The sequence below is a fragment of the Chaetodon auriga genome, chromosome 5 (genome assembly GCF_051107435.1).
Source record: "Chaetodon auriga isolate fChaAug3 chromosome 5, fChaAug3.hap1, whole genome shotgun sequence".
In the NCBI taxonomy this organism is placed as follows: Eukaryota; Metazoa; Chordata; class Actinopteri; order Chaetodontiformes; family Chaetodontidae; genus Chaetodon; species Chaetodon auriga.
In genome coordinates this window covers 11340474-11367371 of record NC_135078.1, presented here as the reverse complement: position 1 = coordinate 11367371, position 26898 = coordinate 11340474, and the positions used below count along the sequence as shown (strand labels likewise).

Below are 26898 nucleotides of genomic sequence, written 5' to 3'. Positions count from 1 at the left end.
AAACAAAATATGGATGCTGTATTAGTTGAATATGAAATTAAGCATGAAGCGACCGGGTTGAATATGAGGTCAAAGTACTAATTTTCAGCTTTAAGCACGTTTGGGGTTGTTTACATCCATATTTGGCGAACAGTAGGACTCTTACCCTTGGGGCTGTTATGTATAAAGAGGGTTACAATCCCCAGATGTGGATGTAAACACCCTCGGATTAAAGCTGAAAGCCAGTATTTTAACCTCGTAGTCATTATTTCATTTCAAACCCAATGTGCTGCAGCACAGAACAGCCAAAACAAGAGTCCAAATACTTCAGGAGACCGTGCTGTATATTAATGCACACCCACAAAACACCCGCAGCCTCCCGAGGAGCAGTTTAATGTGGATCTAGAGCAGATTAGCAGGCTAAAGCTGAATTCTGTAATCGCTGTGATGGGCTTAAACAAAACTGAGTAGGGGTCTCCTCAAGGTTAACCTGATTGCTGTCTTTTTCTATTACCTGTCAGTGTTCATTCAGGCGATCAGCTTCTCCCTCTGCCTCCATTTCTTTGCAGCATGTTCAGGTATTGATTTGGGTGGCGAATTTGGCACACTGTGTGTAAAAAGCTCATTTCTATTGAGTCATTTTTGTTTAAAATTGAATCTCATTTTTCTCCCAAAAAAGTCTGAATTGTGTCCAAACAACAACCAAGCCAACACGTTGATTTCTATTGAAATATTTTACTCCACTTGTAGTTTTTTCCCCACAAGAAAATAAAGTTTGAAGGACTCATTTAAGGACAGACTGATTTGATAAAATGAAGATTTTTTTTTGTTGTATTTAAATGAAGTGGTTGCAAATGATTCACTGATAGAAAGAAATTTGAAGGGCAGGACCGTGTTTAGACCTTTAAATCCTAAATTTTACTGATTTGGCTCATTCACACCATTCATGTCGTGGCTCTCTGACACTCAGCATCATGACATTTACCAAAGACTTTCACCAAGTGCTGTTAAGTCAAACTCAACAACCACTAATAAGCAACTTGTCCCTGAAATGATTTGAAAGGTGAAAAGACTCCTTTCTCTCTCCACCCACTGCCTCGCTATTCACTTAAATGTCTTTGTCGATTCAAAGGCAGGAAAAACATGGGAAGTGCAAAAAGATCACATATTTTTTACTGATACGAAGTCAAAGAAAAGCAACAGCTCACACAGAGAAGCCTATCAGAGATATTTGGGTTGTTTTGTTGCCTTTGTGCTGTTTTGTGCCAGCGCTCTGTAACTTATTTATGATTCAGGGGACTCGCAACAGCAAACTGAAGAGGGGAATATGAAGAGGAGAGACAACAAAAGAGGAGGTTAAAAACTGAGAATCAAGCAGGAGGATCGGCTGGAATGGGGGCAGAGGATGATGTGGAGGAAAGGAAATATTTTACTCCGCGAGTCGTTCAAGTTGATCAGATGAAAGAGGAGAAAAGAGACCTGATGTGAGAGAAATAAAGACAAGAAGGAAAGAAAGGGAGGAAGGAGGAGAGGGAGTGGGGTGTTTCCCTGAGGCGGAGATGTGTTTGTGTGTGAACTAATCTCTCTCTCTCTCTCACACACACACACACACACACACACACACACACACACACACACACACACACACACACACTCCCTCCCTCTCTCCCAGTCACTCAGTCAGTTGCAACAACACGCTCTCCGAGGTCGGCAGCACAGAGCAGAGTTGCTCTCTTACCAACCTGCACACACACTCACTCACACACATACCACGCCACACACGCTCAGACACTCGACACACACCTCCTCAGCGACGCCCGGGGAGCTGAAGCACAACTGACTAGAGGAAGGAAGGAAGGAGGAAAGAGAGAGAGAGAGAGACCAGCGAGGAGAAGATAAGAGAAGAAGAAGTGAAAGAAGAAGACTGGTGCTGATTGTAAGAGAACACAAAGAGAGATTTTTGGGAAAACATCAGTCAGGTAAGACCTGTTTTCTTTACCTCTTCCACTCAGTCTTCTTCCTGATAGCATGCTGAATATGAAAAACCTCTGCACTCTGTACATCACAGGCAATTTTAACTCAAAATGCAACATGTACATCAAGTAAAAATCAGTCCTGCTCCATGCTGTGCAGGGCGGCTGCACCTGTGCAGCATCAGTGGGCAGAGTTAACCTCAGCTACCCTCACTCTCTGGAAGTTTGTGACCTCTCCTCCCTCTCGATAGCAAGGTGACAAAATCTAGCCCAAAAATCAAAGCTTTGGAGGCTTTTTTGTTTTTTTTTTCTTACTTCTTGCTCGTCTTGCTTTTAAACCACAAGTGCTGACCCGTGGGGAGAGTACTGTACATGGGAAATGTAATGCTCATTCATTTGTGTTGATGAAGTGGATGAGGTGTCTTGTGCGTGCATTGAAGCGTGTGCTGGGCATGTGCAAAATCAGACACAGACTGAGTTCAGGGGGAAGTGAAAGGGGAAGGAAAATGTAACAGGAGGAAGTTTTTGTTGTTGGAAAACTAATAAAAGTATCTCAAAGACCGCTTTGAGCTCGTCAGACAAGAGCTAGCGCTGACGGCTTGTGTTGGCTGAGGCTTAACGCTAACGTGGACACTTGTTCCTGGACTTTGAGTGATGCCAGAAATCAGAATAAGTTACTTTTGCACATTAAAAAAAACCATTTGGTTTGAATTGTACAGATTGTTTAAAATCCTTTTGATTTGTTGTTTGCTGGATGACTTGAAGTACTTTTATTGATGATAATTTAGGTACTTTTTTCTTAGTTCGTTGGTCGTATGATGTTGCCAAGCCACCTGGACCTCCAAACATTTGTTTCATGTCAAGTGACACAGCCCTTCAGTGGCTGCAGTAATTATGACTCTTGGTTGATTTGGTCAAGAAGTCGTCAGAGTTACGGGACACCGCAGTTTATTTCCTGTTTCTTGGCAACTGTCAACGGTGGCTTCTTTCAACCATTATCATGATCGTTCCCTGACCTCAGTCAAGTGGTTATCAATGTAACCATAACATTGAGAGCATCCAAAGCTTAACAAAGTAATCATTTTACCCTAAACCAAGATGTTTCTCTAACCCAAACCACAGTGTTTGAAGGGAGCAGATTTGTTCTTCCAACAATAATTTGGAATAGTTGTGGTGACTTATTGCAAAGACCAAAGTGGAAATGAATCTGACATTTATCCTTGATCATTTTCTTGCATTTGGTTTAATGTCTCCCCTCTAATAACGTCAAAAGAACGTGTCTACAGCATGATATGGTCGAGCTGTGAACTACACAACAGCTAAAACAAAGCAGCAATTCCCAACCAGCAGCACTTATCATGACACTCCCTCATGACTAATTGGTTAAGTGAGTCTGACCATGAAAGACAAAACCTTCTCTGGAGCATCTGCAGTATTCAAACAGACTGAAAAAAGACGAAACAGGCAGAGCAGATCCAGGTCAGAGAGGCTGCGGCGGGACAGACATGGTGTGTTTTGTGTTTTTGACCTTCACCGTGTTAATAAAGAGCTGATATGAGCAGAGGAGGAGAGAGACAGAGGAGATGGAGAGAGTGAAGGGATGAATGGAGTCATTGTCTGCTCTGTGTGTGTGTGTGTGTGTGTGTGTGTGTGTGTGTGTGCTGAACCAGGGGGGCGTGTTTTGTGTCTCTCCAAACAAACCGTGAGCAATCAGTGTCATGTGAGAGGTTAATGTTACACCGCTTCTTGTGAACAAAGAGATCACGTTAAATAAATGTGTTCCTGTTTCACTGTGAGCTGTTTCATTATGTTCAGTGTTTGACACTCGGACACTGAAGTCTTCTTCAGAAAAATCATCTGGTTCAGAGGCAGTCATGTGTTTTATGTTATAGGTAGAAGCAGACCTGCAGCCAGCATGAGCAGACCCACAGAAACCCAAAGTCAAATAGAAAATCCATGAAAAATGTCACTTACCGCGCACACGAAACAGACAGATAAGTCTAATATCAAGCACTTAGCGCTGAAGATATCCGCAAAAATAAAAAACAGAAATACTCTATGTCCAATATGGATCATTTCAAATCTTTCCTTGGATTCCTTGAAATCCCTTGGACAACTGTTTTTTTGGCAAAAACAAGTTTTCAACAGATCACCATCTTTTAAGTTGATATGGCGAACTTACTGAGGCAGCCAGCAGACCCGTAGAAACTCGAGTCTTCATTTGGAGTCATGTTTCTGGTCATTTGAAAAATCTAAGTCTTTTAGCTCTGTTTTGGTTTCCACCAACTCCTGGAGGGAATATTTGGCTGTTTAGTTGCTAAATGGCATTTTCATTATAAAAATACCGATTAGAGCAGCTTTAACTTGCTCATTATAAGCTACAGCCGTTAAAACAGCACAAACATAAACAAAGTGAAGGAAAACGAAACTTTTTGTGGTGAAAATCCAACAAGTTTCAAAATGAGTCGCAGAATCAACCAGGCCTGAAAATCCTTCCTCTGCTTCTGCAGAGAAAGTTCAGTTTTTACACCCAAAAAGTGACTTCACGGTGCACAATAGTACAATATCCCCACATCACTGCTGGGTGTGGCAACTCAAGTGCTCTACTGTCAGCCATTAAGGGTCAGCATGAATGTTTTCAGCCTTGAATGTTTCAAATGATTAAAATGAAAAGCAGCAGTTTCCAGAGAGCAGCCTGCTAAATGTCTCCTGAGCGAAAACGCTTCATACATGCATTATTTCTTATAACAAATAAAAGCCATAAACCTGAGTTATGTTGCACTTCAGAAGAGTTAAAGTGCTCCACGAAGACAAAAACAAAAGAGGATCACAAACCACCGAGGCAATTAAATCCACAGACGGTGAACAGGTGAATCAATTACAGAGTGATTAGAACATAAAACACTGTCGATAAAGCGCAGACAAGGAGAGCAGCGGGGATAAACATTTCACCTGAAACAGATTTTATGGTTTTTCAGGGGTTTCCTGTTTACTTGTGGATGGAATCTGTTTAATTTCCCCCAAAACTGATTAAGATTATGCACTTAGGAAGCTCACTGTCGGAGCTTCACGGCTACAAATCCCAGTTTAGACAAAATCCTAATTCTGCAGAAAGCTGGCACCCCGGGGCCGTACAGTGGGCAAGAACAGTGTTTTTTTTTTAAACTGCACTGATATATTTTCTGTTAAAAAACAGAGACAAAGAGAATGAGCGAGGATATGCATGGGGGAGGAGAGGGAGATGCGGTGACGATGGAGAATTAGAGCCAAATTGAGCAAAGTTCGATGGAAATATGGCGAGACAGCGTGAGCAAGAGCAATTTGGATCAAGAGTCAAATGGATTTTTTTTTTTTTTTTTTTTAGAAAATTAGGAACATCGGACGATTTCAGAGGGAGATGAGAGCCTGAGAACGACACTGAAAAAGACATTGTGACAAATCTACGGGGCGGAGGTTCGCCGGCTGTGCGTATGTGTGTTAAGGGGGTCTCTGCCACCTTGGTAGCAGAGTACATTATGGCTGTTTGGGCACATTAAGGGGCATTAGCTGGAGGAGCAGTCCTGAATAATGCATGGCCTTTATTTATGAGCAGAGTGCATACATCCTCTGAAGCGCACCGAACCAGGGCACAGATACACACACACACACACACACACACACACACACACACACACACTGAAAGTCCTCCCTTTTTTAACTTTCTCTTTTACACATGTGTGTGTGCTTACATTTCTATGTGAGAAACTATGACTCTCTCTGTGAGTGTGTGTTTGTGTGTGTGCAGCTGAGTGTGTGACTAACAATATCTCTGAAACACCTGCAGATTCCTACATGCTGACATAAAAAGGCGGCAGCAGACGGTCGGTGCGCTCTGCTGAACGGTCCTCAGGTCAAACAGGGCGGGCAACGAGCCCATTAACGTCACACACACTCTTAGACACACTCACACACACAAACTCATGCCATGCACTTACAAGACAATCATATTCCGATGTCTTCCGACAATCAAAACTTTGAAGTGTCGTTTTTATGATTGCCTCCTGTCAGAGTTTTATCACCGTGTGCTTTATATTGCAGCGTCATCTGCTGCTGAGCAGTTTCGTTCAATTTGACTCTCACTGAGATTACTGCAGGCATGAAAGAGAGAGTCACGTCAGATACATCATCAGCAGGAGCTTGTTTTTTACAATGTGAAGGTGATTTAAGGTGGACTTGAGGATGCTTTACTTTTATACTGTTGACAGACTTTTGATTCAATCTAAATCAAAATGTACAAATATCAACTTTCACCTCTAACACAGTTTCAAATAACTCATCTTTGCAACTAGAGGGGGGCTTTTTGAATGTTTTAGTTGATTGACTGCAAAAACACAATCATATTCTACATTATTGCTTACTATTTAAGATATATTTTGCCTTCTGAGGTGACTGATTTCAAGTCACAAGCAGCAACAGTGCAGTCTGCTCGCCAGGACAGGATCCATCACTGTGAACAGCGTGCTCAGTTTTATCAAGTTTACATCATTCGTTTAAGGACCTGGACTGTTTTGAAAATGCATCTGTTCTGGTTCATCCAGGTGTTTGTGAGAGAGAACATTATCACTTTCACAAGGACTGTGGTTGGAAAATGAAATGTCCTCTCTCAAAATTACATTATCGCAAGTGAGTGTGCTATTTTTGACAGTGAAGATGAAAGTCGACTGAACGCTGAACTTTATTTGAATAATCGGCCCTCGAGCCTAAAATTGATCACATCAGAGCGCATCTTCACTGTGCTCTTGAAAAGAAGGTTTCTCACTAGTTTGTGGCCTGGTTTATCTGAAGAGAGGTTGGAGCAGAGCTCAGTTTGTGGTGTTTGAAGAGCTGGAGCTGAAGGTCAGCGTTAACTGTGTTTGGAAAACCTTGGGGAAGGAGTTCACCAGCCTGACCGTCGCCCGGTCTTTCAGGGTGAAGGTTCGCAGTCACTGCAGCTTATCACACACAAACACACAGAGAGAGACACACACGTACACATGCACAAACATGTAGGCTGTTGAGGCCGTCACACCTCAGCAGCTCTGAGGTGACATGAACCCCTGGTGGCATAGACAGATGAAGGGAGCCAGCAAGACACACACACACACACTCACACACACAAAATTGTAATTTGTGTTAATTATGGTCCCACCTGTTTTCTGGCCGAGACCTGCAGGCATGGACCTGAGAGCCCGACCGAACTGTGATTTAATTCAAAGATAAACCTAAGTGTGAACGAGAGAGTCTTTGATTTTGTCTTAACCCTAAACCCAGGTCTTAGGGGAAAATCTGTGTTTTGAGTATCAAACACCACCACCGACAGACTTGAGAGGATGGATGTCGTAGTCAAGTTGGATTCACCGCACTTGCAATTGATCTTGATCTGAAGCTTTCAGGCTGTAGCTACAGGTTTTGAATATTAATTAGGCTGCCACTGTCTTTAAATTTGCAATTGAATTGAATTGATTTTAAGGGATTCAAAGTTCAAAATAAATTGCTAAATATGCTATTTCCATTTCAGTTTTAGAGCTATGAGGAACTGGAGGACAAACATGGCAGACGACAACAGACCATAGATTATGCAGCAGCGGTGGTTTGAGAAGATAGCCGACTACAGATGTTTTGCAGTCTGTGTTGGAGTCAGTTGTGTTGTGAATCTAAGCTCACGACTGCTGTTGTCTTCCATAAAGAAACACACTGCAAACTTTTGAAAGCCACCTTTCAAGCCAGAGGTTGAGCGTTTGACACTCAAGTGTAAACGTATTTTAAATGGAGAAATAGCACCTTGAAATCCTGGTTAGAAGCCAAACAAACACTGTGCAAGCCAAAACCTTTAAAACCACACAACCACACTGTGAACACGTGTGTCAGTGAAGTTTACTGCAGGTTGTTGGATTAAATGCTCAGATTTGGACTCTGGACTGTTTGCCTACACGATGCATTTCAGCTCTATTAATTACGCGATTCTGCATTGATCCCTGGAGGGAATTTTCCTTTCGCTTGCCCTCCTGCACACAGAGCTCAGAGGTCAGCCACAGAGCAGATGTCCTGAGGCTGGCTGGGTTTCAGTGTTCAGCTCAAGGGCACAACAGCAGGATTAGATTTCTGTCAACACAGTGGACTCGAGCCAAAGTTTTCAGGCTGAAGGATGATCTTCCCACTCACTATGAAGGGGAGCATCGTCACTCTTCCTGAGCGGAATAATGATACAGAGGGACTGAATTAGTGCACTGGATCATCTTCAGATATTGAAAAATGTGTTATTTTACAGTCACAGCAGTACGAAGGTTTGCTAATTAATCATGTTTTTATCATGTGATGTTTGATACTGTATTTAAGCAGCATTTTAATCAGATTCCTTAACTTTTTTGGTTGTTCTTGTTGTGTGTGTAAATGTTTCAGATGCTTTTCATATCTAGCGATCTGAGTTAAGGCCAAAACACAAAACCTCTCTCTTTTTTTTTGTCATTTTTGCCATGACTGAGGTCAAATTTGCAAAAGTTGCAGCTTTCAAACTCTCAAATCTGCTTGTCCCATCCCACTGATAGCCTGCACCTCCACTGCCCTCCCACCTCCTGGTGTCCTGCCAATTAAAATCAATCAACCCAATCTCCCTTATCGACCGGCTCTGAACAGTAACAAAGTCATTAGATGTGAATCCTGGCCTGCTCCCAAAATCAAAAAAAAGTATGAAAGCAAGGTCATGGAGGGCAAACAAAAAGACTCCGGAGAGGGGAGCAATGCTTTAGATTAGCGGGGTGACCTTGATGGATGCCAGACAGTAGGAGGGGGCTCCAATCACAAGCTGGGTGGCAACATGTGCGTGTGTGTGAGGTTTGTGATGGCTCCCATTAATTCCCCGTCCCAGAGACAGCCTGAGGAGTGTGTGTGTGGGTGTGTATGTGCGTTGTGACAGGGAGGAAGGAGGTGGTGTGTGGGGGTTAAGTAGGAAGGCAATAAAGCCATTTAAGAGTCATAAAGTGCTTGGTCAATCAAAACCGCCCCCTGCGAGGCACCTCATGTCCTCCGCTGTGTGTGTGATGTGTATGTGTGTGCATATAAGCGTAGACGTGATGCTGTGTGTATGCGTATGCATATATGTGTGTGTGAATGCAGGAAAACGAGCGACAGAGTGCATGTGTGTGTTTCTGTGTGTGTAGGGAGGAATTAGGTGTGCATCCGTGTGTGAATGTGGGTGTCATTTGGGTGTGTGTATGTGTGTAGCTGTGTCTGTGTGTGTGTGTGTGTGTGTGCTGAGGGGGTGAGCGAGTCAGTCTGGAGAGTCAGTGGGATACTGGGCTCAAAGAGAGAAAGAAAGGGAGAAAGAAAGAAAGGATGCACCACCAGTGGAGCTCTTTGAAAATAGCCACGGAGCGGCTGCAGTGATTAGAGTGTAATGTTTGTGGCCACATCACAATGTGTCTATGCTTGTAAATACATGTGCATGTATTTGCACCTACGTCGATGCCTGTGAGTCAGAATTTCGGCCTAATTTGCAGCCGCTGCAGGACTCTGTCCATTATGTGCTTGCCGTTCAGCTTGCAGGTACACTTTACAACAGTTTTAAGCTGTCAAATTAAATATCTAAAGCAGCCTGCGAGTTGAACTGTGCACTCGGCGCATCATCACAGTTACAACTGGAAGCTCACATGTCCTGATGATCCATTAAGGGAAGGTTCTGGCTTCATCTGTAGTTTTTCTCCCATTTAACAACCTTCAATGGAATCATCTGGGATTAGGTTTATATTACGATATTTGGTTTGTATTACAACCTTAAACACACTAACATGCTGACAGCTGCAGCAGAGTTTACCTCACCTGCCTGCACCATGTTTTACAGTGAGAGGCAAAAAGCAATGACATGTTATTGTACTCATTTGTCTCACAATTCTGCTGAATACAAGCAAAATGTCAACCGGTAAAAACCTGCCTCGTTATATTTGAGTTCATCACCTCCTGTGTTTGCACATGTGAGCATACAGCATTACACATCAGAACTGTAACTTGGAAAAGAGCATCGGACTGATTTAGGACCAGTTAGACTGGCATGTTTTTATGTAAGATTTGACTAGTGCAGCTTTAAAAGGCCTAAACATAGCTGCTAGCCAGGGTATCTGTCTCTCTGTGGGTCTGTGTTGACTGTAGGGCTGAGCAGTTGAGACACCAATCAGACTAATCGTCCATTTTGGCCAACAAAGCCACCAGCAGCCGGTTTGGTTTATTACTGTCGCCGTAGGCTACCGCTTGGCTGTAACACCGCACCAACTGTGGCATCATCTGTAACCACCATCACCCTCCCTCATCCCCTGATTTTCTCTGTACAGCTCCTCTCGCTCCTGTTCTCTTTTTCCATCAACCTCAGCCTCCTCGCTTTAATAATCATCAGTCCCTGGGGTCTACTGCCCAGGTGAGAGTGATCTAAACAATTGTTGCCATGGTAAGCTCGCGGCAGGAACCCAAACACACCTGATGGTGCTGGTACGTCATGTCTTTCTCTTTATCCTTTTCTCTTCATCTGCCACTCACTCTCCACTCGTCTTCCTCCAACCTTCAAATCCTCCTCTTTCACATAAACACCATCTGCTTTATTTCCCCTTGTTCAGTCTCTGTTTTGATTTGTTTTCCTTCTGCGTGTGGGGCGTGTAACCCAGAAAAACCTCAGTTCAGAACCCAGATAATATTTGGGCTCGCTGGCCCGTGATGATATTGACCAGACACAACTTGCCCACCCCCATCTGTCAGCGTGCCCTCGTTCCAGACGCCCATATGTACACTCAAACATACAGCACACGACACTGAATTCACCCGAAAAAACAAGCCGATGGTGTGTGTTGCCCTGAAGCTGCTGACCTTGCCGAAGTGCCAAGAGGGATGCACCCAAATCCTCCTTTCGCTCATCCCCCCAGATACCACACACACACACACACACACACACACACACACAAACACAAATACAAACACAAATACAAAATGGTCCTGCACCCCTCGAGTGTCCCGTCATGCAGTGACAGTTGGGTTAAATCCACTCTGATGGGTCAGTCTCCTCTCACTGTCAGGCCAAGCTGTTGGGGCCCCACTGTCACTGTGAGAGAGACCACATATGTTACGTCTGTAAGTGTGTGTGTGTGTGTGTGTGTGTTTGAGCATGTAAACAAGGATGCTGGCAGCGGGGAGGGGACAGGGGTGTGAATTAAGCATGTTGTGTGTAGTCTATGAAGCTGCAGTAATTAAAATGATGTGTTACCCGTCAAAGGAGCGACCATCAGAAGGTGATCATCCGCCAACATCGACCAAATTCATCTCCACCGCTTTAAATAAAGTTACGTTATCACTTTTTCACCACGTATGACATTTTTTAAAAGTATAATTGGTTTCCAGATTCTGGTCCGTGTGCCTCATTTTATGTGAATGTCCATAAGTCTTGAAAATGTGCAAATGCAACACATTTAGAAGACAGGTGCACAAGCCCCTTGAGGAAAACACTGGGCAATATAAATAAAACTGACTTGACAGGTCACATCCAGGTGATCCTGCAAAATATGATTTTTCAATATGTGGCACGACAGCACAATGATCCATTTAAATGGCTGCAACTCAGTGGTCACATATTTGACACTATTGCCAAATAAGCCCTAATAAATGTAGGCCTTGAAACAGAAAAGTGTAGCCACAAGCTGGAAGCACACTGTTGTCTAAAACATCCCTTTCCCATTTCCCTCCAGTGGAACTACTGGGCCTGGAACAAAAAGACACAGAAGTTTGGGTTTTTACCAACTCTAGAAGATTTTGTGACCTTGGTGGAGGAATGCAGTCTTCCTTTAGACTGAAGCTGCTTACTACAGCAACAACAGCAGACTTGATACAGCTACTGGATTTCAACCTTGATTGGTGGGTAAACTATTTTGCAAGAAGAACAGAGTAAGGCAGAGAGAAGATGTGGACAGACGTAGATGAAAAAGGTGGAGGAGAGAGAAAGAAAGATGGCCCCATCGTGTAGAGTACCTGACTCAGCATCGTCAGGCAGGCAGCATCTCTCACTCACCTCTATAAAACCACATGACATGTGCTGGGCCCTGTGCCAGGTGGGCCACGAAAACACACACACACACACACACACACACACACACACACACACACACACGCTTCAACCACTTTTAGGAACATTACATAGACTTACGTTCATTTTCTGGAGACTTACCCTCACCATAACCATAACATCAACCTAACCCTTAACGCAGGTCTTCACCCTAAAATGTATTGATTTAGGCTACGGGGACCTGCATTTTGTCTCCATAAAAAAGGCGAGTGCCCACGATATGACTGTGTAAACAGATTTATGTCGCAGTAACACACATGCACACACATAATACAGAGGACACGAGGTGCCTAGCAGGGGCATTTGATTGACCAATCACTTTATGCCCTGCAAACACCAGACATGCAGACATACAGTAAGTGTGGATGGTGTGACCAGACACTCAGGCCAAACCCCCGTTAATTAGAGCAACATTTCACACACACATGCGCAGAGCATGCTTTGCTTCCCCTCTCTCTGTCTCTCTCTCTCTCTCTCTCTCTCTCTCTCACACACACACACACACACACATATACAGTACATGCACATTATTATAGAAACAGCTCACTTTTTATGTGTACGCACACACAAATATTCCTTTGATAAATCTGGATTTCCTAATCAGACTCCCCATGCGCACTTTCTGATAAAACAACAGTAGACACCCCCACTTCCTTCTGCTGCACACACACACACACACACACACACACACACACACAGACATACACAATATGTGTGCTCCATACCCACACTGAATACACACCAGAGAGAAGGAGCAGGCGTATTTTGGTGTTTGATATGGTTGACCCAGATCTTGGAGCGTGCACGCCTGAAGATGCAAGGAGGAAGAGTGGGGGGTGGGGGGGCTTAAGCAGCAGAGAGTGTTATGCATGTGTGAGTGAATAAGATGATGAGGTAGTGAAGGGACGGTGGGTGTGGGCTGCTGGGCTGCTCAGAGAGGTTTTTTTTTTTCCAAAGAGGTTAATTTGAAAACCAGCGGGGGGCTGATGGGTAAAAGACGGACAGACCACAGTAAAGGTCAGCACGAGAGAGACAGAGAGAGTGAGAGACACAGAGAAGCCAACAAATGAAGAAATGCTGAAAGTACGTGAGGTGAGGGGAGGCTTTCTGTATGCCAGCCATGTTGGAGGTCCTTGGTGGGGAGTTATTGTATTTGTAAAGTCACTACGTTGATGTATAAGAGGGATTTAAAGGACATGGCTTCATTTCTCGTGCTGCTTTTGATTTGATACAAACCTCATCACTAATACTTTGCGCTTAAACTCGACAGCTCGTGACTTAATCCCTAACTAGATAAAGTATTAGTTTACAGTGCTTATGTTCACTAAAGTGTAATAATTTGGTGGCTAGTAGACAAGAAATGAACGCAGACGAGAGACGATCATGACGCGTTTTAGATCTTAGCTTTAAAAAAATGTGCAATAAATAAAAATATACATTTATTAATGTTTATGTTTTTGTTATCCAAGCCTTGACTTTGGTGTCAAAACTGAGTATTTTAACCCTTCCAAACCCTAAAAACCTCTAAACCTAATCAGAGTTTAACTACAGTGAACATAAACTTGAATTGAAACACACATAAATGTTTGAGGTTTGAAAGTTTGGAGATAAAGGTTCAAAATATCTGCGGTTTGCAGAATTGTACAATGCCAACATTTATTCTGGCAACTGGGTTGTTTTCAGATCAATTATTTTGCTAAAATAAATTGCAGCCTACATAACTAGCAACCAACAAAAAGAAAAACAACTGTCTGGCATTTCTATAATTGGCCATTCACATAATTTGGGGAATGTTTCTAGTATTGTTCAACATGATGCACATAGATGATGTTGCTCAGAGACACAAGTGCAAAAGTTTTATCTCATTGCCTGAGATTCATCACACTTGACAAAATTTGCTAATTAAGTGTGGAAAAACAGATATCGAGCAGTCAGTTCCAACACCGCTGCAAAATCATTTAGCTTTGCAGACTTGCTTTGTTGCTTTTTGAGCATCACATTATGCTCAAAAGAGATTGTGCTTCCAAAGAAAACAAGAGAAACAGTCATTTCAGCGAGCGCACAAAGAAACAGCGTCATCCTGCTGAGAGGAGCATCAGACCAGAAAACACTTCAACGTGTCGTGACGAAGAGCGTAGAGAAACTACACATTCTGTTATTAATTTGGAGGGCGTGTTGGTTCAAGAATATCTCTGTATTCATATATACAAGCGCTATTGTAGTAGACTAGAATAGTGGAATTCTACTTGTGCACATGAGATTGTTGTTAATGCCAATACGTACTTTGGCAGCTCAGACATACTTCTGACAGAGAGATAAGGAGCGAGGAAGAGGCTCTTGTCAGGACCTACTTGGACAGTTCTGGTCTATTTCCTCCTCTCTCTGTTTTCTTCTTTACTCTGAATCCCTCCCAAGAAAAGATCAAATCTTCCGCTCATGAGCGTAACTAAGCATATCTCTCCCGAGGCCCAGTACCTGGTGCAGGGTGTCTCATACTCCTCTCACAGACAGACAGAGTGCCTGCAAGAGGCGAAACTCCTCGACTTCAATCAAGACAGCAGGGTTGTTTTCACTCTGGTCCACATCTTGCATTTCTTTCATCTTATCTCTGAACTCTGAAAGACCTGACAGCAGATAGGAAACTTTGTTGGGCTGAAAAGGATTTCTGTAACATATTGTGATGGAAAAAGGATGAAAGTTGACATGTGGGATCTCTTTAGTATCTTCTCTGTACTCACACATTATCAAATATCTTAAAACACCGTCTGAATTCTCACTGTTCATTGTTCTCCATCTTTGCTGTGAGACGGCTGAGGAACGTAAGACGGGGCGGTCGGCCCGATCTGGAAGCATGACCGATTCCTGTCATTCTCAGATGGCTTCATCTATTTTGATTACAAACCCCCCTCCGAGTGTTGGCCATCTCCTCTCCAGGCGGGTAATGGGAACAGGATGGGAAATAGGCCCAGCCTTGTTACATTTCGGTTTTTATTCTGAAAGCCAATCATCTCCGTGGCTGTGGTGTATGTGCGGTAATCAGCATGTGCAATTGGTCGAGCGGGAGCAGGGCATGAGAAGGTATATGGAGGCAAACTGAAAGCTGAGGAAGAGCAGTCAAAGTGGAACTTTGGAGGTAAAGAAAGACAAATGGCTGAGGAAATGAAGGTGGGACCCAGCAAATGAAGGAAAAGGAAGGAGACCAGGGAGTGAAAGAGAGATGGATGAGGGGGCAAAGAATGGAGGAAGGAAGAGAGGAAGGAGGACAGAGAGAGTTTTATCTGACTCTCACAGCCTTGGTGATATGACAGGCTTGGCAATCCAAAGCGTTTCACCATGCCACCCCCTACCAGGGACAATCTTCCTTGCCTGACACACACACCCTCCTGTGGAGCACACGCACATGCACACACACACACACACACACACACACACACACACACACACACACACACACACACACACACACCAAATGCACCTCAGCCCCATCCGGCCTCCCCACCACCCGTCTTTTCCCTCCCTGCCACCCTCGGTCTCTCTGTACAGGATAATCCTTCCCCCACCCCCCAAATACCATCGCTCAGTCAAAAGATATTTCCAAGGGCCTGGATCGCGGGCAGTCGCATGCTGTGCGCTGGCACAAAAGGCAAAGGCGCTGCATACATGCAGATGAGACAAGATACACAGACAAATACACACCCACACACACACACACACACTCCAGCTCTAGCTTTTCTAGCCTGCATAGATACTTGTGCTTGTCAATATGGAGAATTCACGCATCATTGACAACCCTGGCATTGTTGTTGTTGTTGTTGTTGTTGTTGTTTGCTCTCCCTATCCATGCCGGCTAATGTGAATCACAAGGAGCAATGAGCAGGAAAGACAAGGAGTTGCAATGAGTCATACGAGCCTCATTGAGCAGAGCTGGGAGGCTAACTTAGAGTTCCTACAGCGCTGATAAAATGAGCCATACAGCCGTTAAGTGGTGCTGATGAAGTCGGCCATTTTGTGTTGATTTTGTATCATTTACAGCAAAAAGGCCAAGCTTGAAATATCCTAAAACCCTTGACAGTCCTGAAGGGTGGCCAGTTCTAACCTGTGTGCCGACAGCCAGACACTATCTCATATAAAAACAATACCCACACATACCAGCAATGACATAAACAGAACTGTATCAGGTTTTTTCTTTCAAAAATGAATTTTTCTCAAAATTCAATTGTGTTTTTCACTGAAGAGATACATGTGTGTGTCAGGAACACACATGAAGAGGACTGATATATTGTAAACAAACTTTCAGTGCAAACTGGGTATTTTAGAATCTTACAAACATGCAGTTTAAAGTACAAAAAATGACTGAATATAACGTTTTGAATATATATATTTATATCCAAGAAAAGGTTTAAATCACAAGGACAGGACACTTTTGACATGTACAGGAAGCATTTCTAAATCCAATCCTGTCTCATTTCCAATCAGTCAAGATTAAAAGTTCAGTGACTCAAAAATATTTCAGGGCAGAAAGGTGCGCTTGTGTTTTATTTATGAGCAGCTAAGAGGCTGCTGCAGGGCATCCCCATTAGCATGGTGCCAGGGTTTGTTAGCGGATCCACGTAAACAGGGATGGATTTGAACGACCCACAAAGAAAGAGTCAGGAACAGGCGGAGGAAACAGAACAAAGGTGAGGGTTGAAGAGGACAGGGAAAGGTAAGAGCGAGGGTAGGAGGAGGTGGGGGAGAGAGAGAGGAAGGTCATGAGGTGAGGTGGAAGCGAAGCGATTTGACAGCAGGGGAATATTCCAGCTTACAGAGGAGTCACAAGGGACTCACGCAACCACTTAACACAAGGCATGTGTCTCGCTGTGCAACACACACGTCTACACACAGACACACACAAACCTCCCCGAAGATCTGTGTTGTCTCCGTCGCTCCCATACACACACATGAACTGTACACACTTCAGACTGTGATTGACATCAGCCCACAGTTTGCCACTTTACATCAAAAGGATGACTGTAGGTGCTCTGGCATGCTCGCTGCCAGCAGCAAATATACATGAGGCAGAATTAATATGTAGACTCATCACGGTCAAAAATATTTTATATGAAATATTATTATATTATATATTAATCAGCCTGTTGTAGCTTATTGCAGATACGTCACTACCGGTGAACATGCTGGCTAATAGTTAACAAGAGATTCCAGCAGAGAAATGCCAAGCTAGACTTGAGGTTATTCAGAAACATTAGGTGGGTTTTTATCCTAAACTCAGTGGAAATGCGGAAATTTGAAAAAAAATTCACAAGGAAGTGAAGTTAAATAAGATGCGACAAAGTGCAGTGGAAACCTATTCAGTCAGTAAATCCTACATGTGGTAAAGGCCATATTTCCATCATGGTTTCCATATTTTTGCTCACCTTTTGAGATATGTTGGCACCGTCTTGATGACATCATATTGTGTCCTCTTCTTTTGCAGTACTTTAATGGCATCTGACTGGAGCTTTAGCGCCACCTGCTGCTTATCTCAATGAATCCAGTAATTACTTTTCCCCTCAACGCACAACTACAAAACACAGCAATAGTATAGAAATGTGAGGGAAGCAAAGAGCTGGTGTGATATATGATTCAATGCAGACTCTGGGGTCAGCAGAGCACGGCAGCTGCAAGCCAGACCAGCCAGTGAGCTGTGTAGAGCAGTTCAGATGATAGCAGAGCCACCCAGCCACAGATGGAAATGTAATTCATACTGTATTTGGCCTTCTGCACTGATTGGTTAAAGGGTATTCCAGTAATTTTGGACTTCACTTGCGAGACCACAGCGAGTGATGCCTGTGTGAGGCGAACATTATTGTGGTGAAGCAAACCACTGCATACACTGAAAGGTTTGGAATGGCCTGCCACAGAAGCTTGATTCAGCACAGTCAGATGGCTGTGAGGAAAACACTGCGTCTTTGAATGGTCTTTCGTGATTTTAGGTTGTAATCAGCCCTCTTAGAAAAGTAGTGTTTTGCACATGGAGAACAAAATGCTGTGCAATGGTTCAACCAGACTGACAACTGAAAGCTCAGAAAGAGACCTCTGAGCAACAGTTAAGGCTGGAGTTGGTAACACTGGAGAAAGCAGCAAGAGGAAGGCAGATTTTGAAAATATACAACCCAGAAATCCCCTCCCTCCAAAGCCCCTCCCACACACCACCTGACTGCTGGAGGACGAGGCCACGAGAGAGCGAGTAGTGATGAGAAGACCAGTTCTTTTAATAAGGAAACTCTCTGTTCTCTTCTCTTTCTCCCTCTTCTCTCTTTTTTTGGCAGAGCATTTGATTCATTGATTGCTGTCAGGATGTGAAGAAAATTATAGCAAATTTCACAGAAAGTGCCTCTAAAACACTCTAGCTCTAAATAAGAATAGAAGAGATCACCTGTCACTGGTGAAAGATTGGCATGAAAATCTGTGCTGATTTCGGCAGGAACAGGGAGGAAAAACAAACTTTTTGAAGTATTGAATGCAGTCGCTCAACTCTCAACCATGACTTTGCAACTTTGCAGTAAAAAGTCAGAGGGGCTAAAACGGCCTTCAGCTCTTTGCATGATCAAACACAGGAGGCTGGCCTTTTTTTTTTTTTTTTAAATATTAGATCAAAATTATTATGACCTTCAAAGCAGACAAAAAGCAGGAACTGTTTAATCTTCCCCTGGAATAATGATGTGTCATGAAAATCTGTACCCACTGTGCTTTACAACAATTGATTCACACACATTTTAATATCGACTCTGAAGCTGTCCACTAAGAAAATGACTTAATGATGTTTCTTTTAGCCCGTCACTTGCAAAAAGCTTGAACAAAGAACACACTGAAGAAGACCAAAACCTTAACAAAAAACTGTGTAATGGACAGTCACCACACCCATAACAGCTACATCAAACCACACACTGCCCTACACTGGAACTCTCACCCACAGTCAACCAGGGATGGCAAAGATTGGAACATTGATGACGACAGTGTCACCAGGCCAGGGGATAGCACAGAAGGTCGGGGGTGCAGCGATGCTCCCTGAAGGTGCAATTAGTGCTCCGCTACAGGAACAATGCTAGACAGGGTTCCTCCTCTGAACCAGAACATTGTTACACTAATTAATAACTCAGTCGCGTCAGAGCAGCTTCAGCACAACAACAACAACAGCAACAACAAGAAGAGCAGAAGAGCAAGAGCAAAGTTGTAATCACCTTATTGCTGTGTTGTTTATGTTCCATTGACCCATCAAGCCCATTAAACTGTGGATGACACTGAGGCATTTATACATTACTTCAGGTGTTACCCTTCATAGCTTGTGGATGATTTTGGTCAGGACGAGTGCAAGTAATATGAAGGAATAAGTCCTGACATCGCTTACAAACAACAGCTCTGTTCTTATCAAGCCTCTGTTTCATGCTCATATTCTTTAAAACACACTCACCCCACAGAGCTGTGGAGAACAACCTCACAGTCTTCTCTGTGGTCAAGCAGCTGATGAGTTCAAGCACATGGGGGTTATGGGGGTCTACATGCCTTTCCTTGCTCAAAGGCAAAGTGTCGTTTAAGAAGAAGAGAAGCTATTCAAATTATTTTTCACTAGTCACTGTCTCTGAATACATATAATATATATGAAGATTTTGTGGCCTGAAGAAACAGTTCCAGAGATGTTGTTGGCTGATCACAGGTTTGCTTTTTCTTACAGCAGGCGAGATGATATTTAATGCTCAGCTGACACAAAACGGTCTTGATGAAGGATCAGTTGATCCTTTGAATGCATCTGTAAAAATGTGTGTGTTCTGATGGAACCTCCAGTGATGAAAAGCAACTAAGTGTATTTACTTCACTACTGTTCTTAACAGTTCAAATCTGAGTGACTTTACTTAATTTGTCCAAACTTCTCACATACTTTCATTTAAATGACTGTCTGAAGTCTAAAGAGGTCAAATTATCCAATCTTTCACAACGAAGCCTCTAGAAAAGATTATACAAATGTTTAACGGTATATATTTAGTAGTTAAGACTCGCACCACCTCAAGCAGCTACAACTGTAAAACACTGCTTACACATTGTTGCATCAGTATGAACAATTGATTATGTAACATATCATAATTTACCGAGCAAAGACACTTTCCCTGCAGAATCAGTACTTATGCTACTTATGCTTATGTCAGGTACATTTTGCTGATGATACATTTGTATTTTTGCTGAGGTGGGATTTAAAATGCGAGGTTTTTACCTGTAATGGTGAGTGTTTTTGCCTTTTTTTACTGGTATTTTAACTGGTCTACTTCTTCCACCACAGATTAAACTCCAACAGACATATTGTAGCATTCAGACACTGAGGACGCGCTGCAACGTGTCTTCTATACTGTAAAAATGGTTCAGCTCAACTCAGAGGGGTGTTCGTGCTCCTTGGGGAGACCCTAAACCTCCTAACAGCATTAATTTTCAATGCATCTTATCTCTGTGTGCTTTAGATGTACTGTAGATTAATATTTTAGCATGTTCTTTCCATAATCACATCACAGCCCTACATTCTGGGCTGAAACCACTACTGCTTGGACAGGGACTTTGTAAAATGCTAAATTAGAGTGCAGAGACATATGGGATCATGAAACAGTTGAGCTAGCATGCGTGCGCGGAGCGACTGCTGTATCTGTATGAGATGAAAAGAAACGCTGTATGACTACACTCCTAATCTGAGTGATCCTCCCACGCTCACAGGACACATTTCACATTTTGATTCTGTTTGTATAGAAGGTCTGGGGGCTTTATTTGTTTGATACACGCAGATTCAGCTTTTTTCCCCCTCAAATCTTCAGCAGATCTGTTGGTGTATTTTTATCTTTCACTTGCTTTCAAGTGTTTTATGTTGCATACTTGCCCGAAAATGGCCATGTTGTCGTGTGGTGACATAACTGTGTTTAATATGACATATTCTTTGGACATAATGTCTGTAATGATCACTTAAAACACACACAGAAACACATCGTATATCTATATTGTTGAAATTATTTGATCTATTTTTGAATCTTTGTGAATCTGAATTTTGTAATAAACAATTAAAAAATGACGTCAGTTCAGGCCCTGGTTTAACCGTCGCTGAGTAACATTTGATTTGCATTGAAGTAGACTCATACTGCTTCTTTATAAGCAGTATCTTTGCCAAGTTTATCACTTTTCTATCTTGTATTTCTACCAAAAGGCCAATGTTAAAGAAGAAAGTGGTCAAGACAGAAAAAGTGGCCAATAACCATTATGTTTTTCTTGGCTCATAGGTTGTCCAATTGAAGAGCTCCCTCCTGAGGCCCCCTGCTGACTGATAACAAGCACAACTCTGTACAAGTCCAGGAGCTTCATGAGTGTGTGCACATAACCTCCACTCCACCCCTGTGTGTGTGTGTGTGTGTGTGTGTGTGTGTGTGTGTGTGTGTGTGTGTGTGTGTGTGTGTGTGTGTGTGGCACCATGCTGTGGACAGTGCTACTAGCGCTGCTGGTGCTTCTGCTGCTGCAGACTCAGCTGTCTGTGTGCTTAAGGGAATTACGCAGTGGGGGTTCTAGCTCCCCTGCCTACACCTCTTCATCATCCTCTCCCTCCTCCTCTTACAATGCCACCCAGCAGCGGCTGCCCGGAGCTATTATTATTGGCGTGAGGAAAGGCGGCACCAGAGCCCTGCTGGAGATGCTCAACCTGCACCCAGATGTGGAAGTGGCAAAGGCCGAGGTAAGACCATCACTGTCTCCTCATAACTGCACTACCACCACTGATGGACAGTAGCTGAGTACACTGACTCAAGGACTCTACTTAGGTACAATTTTAAGGTACCTTACTTGAGTATTTCCATCTTCTTTTACTGTGTTTTTCTACTCCACTACATTTCAAATATTATACTTTTTTGCTCCACTAGATTCATGTGAGAGCTGGAGTTACTGGTTCCTTTTCAGATGAAGAAAAAAACAACACGAGTTTAAAAGCTTACAAATAATACAACACATTGTTAAATATTAAACCAGTGATTCACAGACATCTTTGCTTGTGACCTTGTATCATCAAGCAGTGTCTGATCTTACATTTAAAAACAAATGGTCAGTTTGGTAAAGTGCAGCACACTGTTAATGATTAATCCAGTGCTTCACAACCTTTTTGGCTGCTGAATCGTTCTCTTTGATTTCATGTGGCTATGAGTTGTTGTTTCACTGAGAGACATTTGCCCTCCGACTGTTCAAATTATCCAACATTTCTAAAACCGCAAATATTAGAGAAAAGTATGAAAAAGAAAAAACAGATATAAGTTTCTTCCTCTTCTTCTTCCTTGTTCTCTGATTTATCTTTTGGCCCTTTGGAGGGGTCCAACCCTTGGTCGGGAATTACTGGACTAACCTCCTTATCTGTATAAAGCAGTTAAAACAAGCTCTGCTTCAAGCAGCTACATCGGTTATATGCTGCTTCCACTTTGATGCATGAGTATGAACAGTCTAATGATGTAATCTATAGCAATATGCAAGTCACAGGGGACACTTTACTGGTGGACAAGTACTTTCTGTGTAATAGTCAGTGTTGGAAGTGCTTGCTTGTCGGCGAATTGTTGGGTCTCTGTGCATTAAAGAGTAAGGTCTTGACCTGCTCTATATGTAAAGTGTCCTGGGACAACTTCTGTTGTGATTTAACACTATATAAATGAAATTGAATTTAATAGATTTGTTGAGGGCCGAGGACTCCAAACACACAGTCCGGAACACAGACGCTGACGATTTGAATAATAAAAGGACTTATTGTCACAAAAAGGGTCATGATCGCTGAGAGATGTTCAGTGTAGATCCAGAAAGGAGCAGGCAGGGAAGGGAGGTCAGCTGGTTCGTCACATGGTGGACTGGAGCAGGGCAGACACAAGGACATGGTCCTGACACACGAGGAGAGCAGACACAGTTTCTCAGAAAAACAGACAAAACTCTAGAGCACAGAACAAAGCACGAGGAGAGCAAAGCAGGCGAGACGTGTGATCAGGCTGATGAACAGTCTGGTGAAGATGGGTGAGAAGATCTGGGTTTTTAACCTGTGGTTGCTGATTATGGATCGGCTGCAGCTGTGGTGGCTGATTGGCACAGGGAGCAGGTGTAGGTGAACCAGTCCACACACACACACACACACACACACACACACACACACACACACACACACACACACACACACACACACACAAGGTTTTCATCACTTTATATAGACTCACATTCATTTCCTGGAGCCAAACTATAACCACTACTTGTCTAACCCTAACCTAACCTTAACCCAATTCTTCACCATAAGATTTAATTCTTCACATTATGAGGACCTGGATTTTGTCCCTACAAGTCCCACAATATGACTGTGCAAACAGTTTCATGGTCCCCCACAATGTGAGTAATACATAGCCACACATTACGCACACAGACACACACACACACACACACACACACACACACACAGAGTCACACAAGGACAGACACAAGGAGAGACTAACATGACACAGGGACAAGGGAAGGAGGAAAACACAGGGGAAGGCAAGGAATTGCAAGATTATACTCACACATGATCCAGAGACGGGAAGTATATAGATTTAAGGACTGGACTTAAAGATCCAATCTGTAATCCAAGTGTAACACACAGCACAACACTCCAAACACCACGTTTTAAACTACAGTCTATATGGAAACAAACAAAATAGCAATTTTCCATTCATAGCTCAAAACCTTGAAGCTCTCTCTCTCTCTCTCTCTCTATATATATATATACACACACACACACACACACACACACACATATAATCAATATTAGTAATTAATGTTTGAAATATGTTTTAATTCTCAAATGTGAGAATTTGCTGCTTTTCTTTGTCTTATAAGAGAGTCATTAATCTACTAATCTTGAAAATAATCTGATTAATTCATACTAAAAAAGAAGGGTTAGTGGCAGCACGACTAAACGTGTTTCATGACTAAGCCTGAGATGGCTGTAGTTATGAGTGTTGCAGATTATAATTTTACATTCACCTTGAGACTCATGAAATATAAAGCATTATTGAATTTGAAACTTCCCTCTTGTATATTAAGAAGTTAGACCCAGTGCCACCTGGACCATCTGTAATATTAAAATGCTTCTTAAAGGTTACCGCATTAATAATTTACAGTGTGAAAGAGACCATTCTTCAAAATGACAGCTTTAAGTTGTGATGCTTGGGTATATTTTTCTCCCAATACTTATGCTTTAATTTAATGTGGGACCCTATCGTGCATTCCCAAATACCACTTCAGACGATGAATAACTTCCAGGAATAAGCATAAACCACTACATTTCATTCAGAGAAAGCTATGCCAAGGCACTGACCATTTATTTCAAATATATTTGGCTCAAATAATCTGAGTTCGAACAAGAAGGAAGGCATAATTCAATCTGCACATTGAACCCGCAAATAATATTACGTAGAAGTCAGAGAGAGCTGCAAACGTGCATGAACATGAAGTTCTTTAAAAAGTCATTAAAAGTTTCAGCAGGTAAGGACAGAGTGGTAGAGGGAGTGTGACAGAGAGAGGATTTAAAGGCCACCCTGCACACATACAAATATACCAGCGGCTCGCATTTACAACTCAGCAAGCTCCTTAAACATGACAAACACAAATAGCCGATTAGCTGATGCATTTGCGACTTCAGTGCTGTGCTTGAACTGATTTAATGTTCCAATAGTGATAAATCTGCTTCACTGCTGGGATCGGGTACTGATGTACTGTAGCTAACCTCTTATTTCCCCACTGAACCCTGCTGTTTACTCCTGGTACGAGGGACAGCAGTTTGCTTATATTGGTGCACAATAAGCCTGGACAGTGTTTTGCTGTTGTAACCATATCGCTAAATTAGTTTCATTTAATATATCAAGTTGAACTTGTAAAACTGTTTTAGGTGAATTTGTGAACTTTTCCCTTTTGATCATTATCAATGCAGAGAGGCAGAGATAGAATGAGAACAAAGTCAGCTCAGCTCATACGTGTATGGTTCACAGTGTACTTGTGATTATAACTGATGACAGGCCTGTCCCGAAGAAGCTGCACAGCGAGAAATCCTAACCAGGGTAGTTTGAGGTGAGGACTGCAAAGTTGGAAAGCTGCGCGAAGGAATAGATTGGTTTGGACAAGATGACAAGATGGGACAAAATGAAAAGAACTTAGAGTCTTTTTAATGGTAACAGACTTACAGATACATTTCTCACCCCTGCACATTCTTTCTGGGTACCGGTGAAGAGGTTTTCATTAACACTGCATCAAGCGGACAATTAATCATTGAAACTGCTCCACCTTCTGTCCCCCATCAGGTGCACTACTTCAACCTGGAGGAGCACTACCGCCGAGGCCTGGCCTGGTACCGAGCCCAGATGCCCTTCACCCTCCCTGCTCAGCTGACAGTGGAGAAGACCCCTGGCTACTTTGCGGCCCCTCAGGTTCCTGCACGTGTCTGGGACATGAACCCCGCCGTCCGCTTGTTACTCATTGTCCGGGACCCGGCCGAGAGGCTGGTCTCCGACTACACCCAGGTCCTCCACAATCGCCTGACTCGCCACAAGCCCTACCAGCCGCTAGAGGAGCTCCTGATCCACAAGGGCCACATTGACCCTGCGTACAAGGCGCTGCAGAGGAGCCTGTACCACCAGCATCTGGCCCGCTGGCTGGAGGTCTTCCCCAGGGAGCAGATCCACGTGGTGGACGGTGACGCGCTCATTCGGGATCCCTTCCCCGAGCTGAGAAAGGCAGAGAGGTTTCTGGACCTGCCTCCCAGAATAAGCCCCAACAACTTCTACTACAACACCACCAAGGGCTTCTACTGCCTCCTGTCTGCTGGACACGACAAGTGCCTGGACGAGTCTAAAGGCAGGCCGCACGCGCCGCTGAGCACCCAGGCCTTTAAGAAGCTTTGTCACTACTTCAGGAAGCCCAACAAGTTGTTCTTTGAAATGGTGGGGAGGTCGTTTTCCTGGTGCTGATCCAGTGGCGAACAGCATCTGTGGAGATAAAACAATAAAACTCCTGAACAATGCCAACACATTCAGGGACGCAGAGGGAGAAAGAAAAGTGTCGTTTGTGTGTTTTTATAGGTAGATGAGTGCAAAGATTTTAGTTCAATTAAGGTCATAAGCATCTCTTGTTGTTGATACCTACTCAGGTATAAATGTGGCCAACATGAGAAGCACGTGTGTGTGTGTGTGTGTGTGTGTGAGTGAGGATATGTGGGGAATCCCCGCTACTTGTGTTGCAACATGTGGCCAACACAGATCTTTACCATGACCATACTGGTGCCTCCTCCAAGAAGCTACGACAACTGTGCCATAAGTCTGAAACTGACAATGCAACTAACTGCTCGTTTGTTTGTGGGGCGTTAAAAGAAAATGTGCAGACTTTGAAGTGATGTAGGAATAGACAAGTGGTGAAAAGACGGTTGAATGAACTCATGGTTGCACTATGAACTCTCACTGCTTTAAGAAGTCAGTTGAGGTTCAGTGGAGACAATTTGAAACAAAAAACCGAACTCCTTGCTTTGATTCCCTGCAACCGCTGTAACATGTTTGTGTGTTGGTAAAAATGTTTTAGTTGAGGCATCCTGTTCATTTCATCCTTTGTTATTCTTAAGACAACCTTTTAGATGTTCAGTGAAATCTATTTTTAGCTGTTTTGAAAGTAGCCACATTGAAAACTTGGTTTTTTGTTTTTTTGTTTCTCTTTAGTTTCAAGGCCAATGTAGTACAATCGCCAGTTTGTGTTTGTTTTTTTTAAGATGTCATTCTAATAAATGTGTTGAGTCCTCCA

General features: G+C 43.1%; 1 protein-coding gene across 1 annotated transcript; it reads left to right on the top strand.

Annotated features, from left to right (window-relative positions):
* The first annotated feature begins 1661 nt into the window (after positions 1-1661).
* On the top strand, positions 1662-26898 carry hs3st1l2 (heparan sulfate (glucosamine) 3-O-sulfotransferase 1-like 2). Its single transcript, XM_076731021.1, has 3 exons — positions 1662-1958; positions 21351-21796; positions 25413-26898. The coding sequence occupies exons 2-3, from the start codon at positions 21539-21541 to the stop codon at positions 26076-26078; spliced, it is 924 nt and encodes a 307-aa protein (XP_076587136.1). The 5' UTR covers positions 1662-1958; positions 21351-21538; the 3' UTR covers positions 26079-26898.

Excerpts from the sequence above, each read along its gene's own strand:
- hs3st1l2 (XM_076731021.1), top strand. The coding sequence starts at position 21,539 with ATGCTGTGGACAGTGCTACTAGCGCTGCTGGTGCTTCTGCTGCTGCAG. Across the intron at positions 21,797-25,412 it reads TGGAAGTGGCAAAGGCCGAG|GTGCACTACTTCAACCTGGA; the intron begins GTAAGACCATCA and ends GTCCCCCATCAG.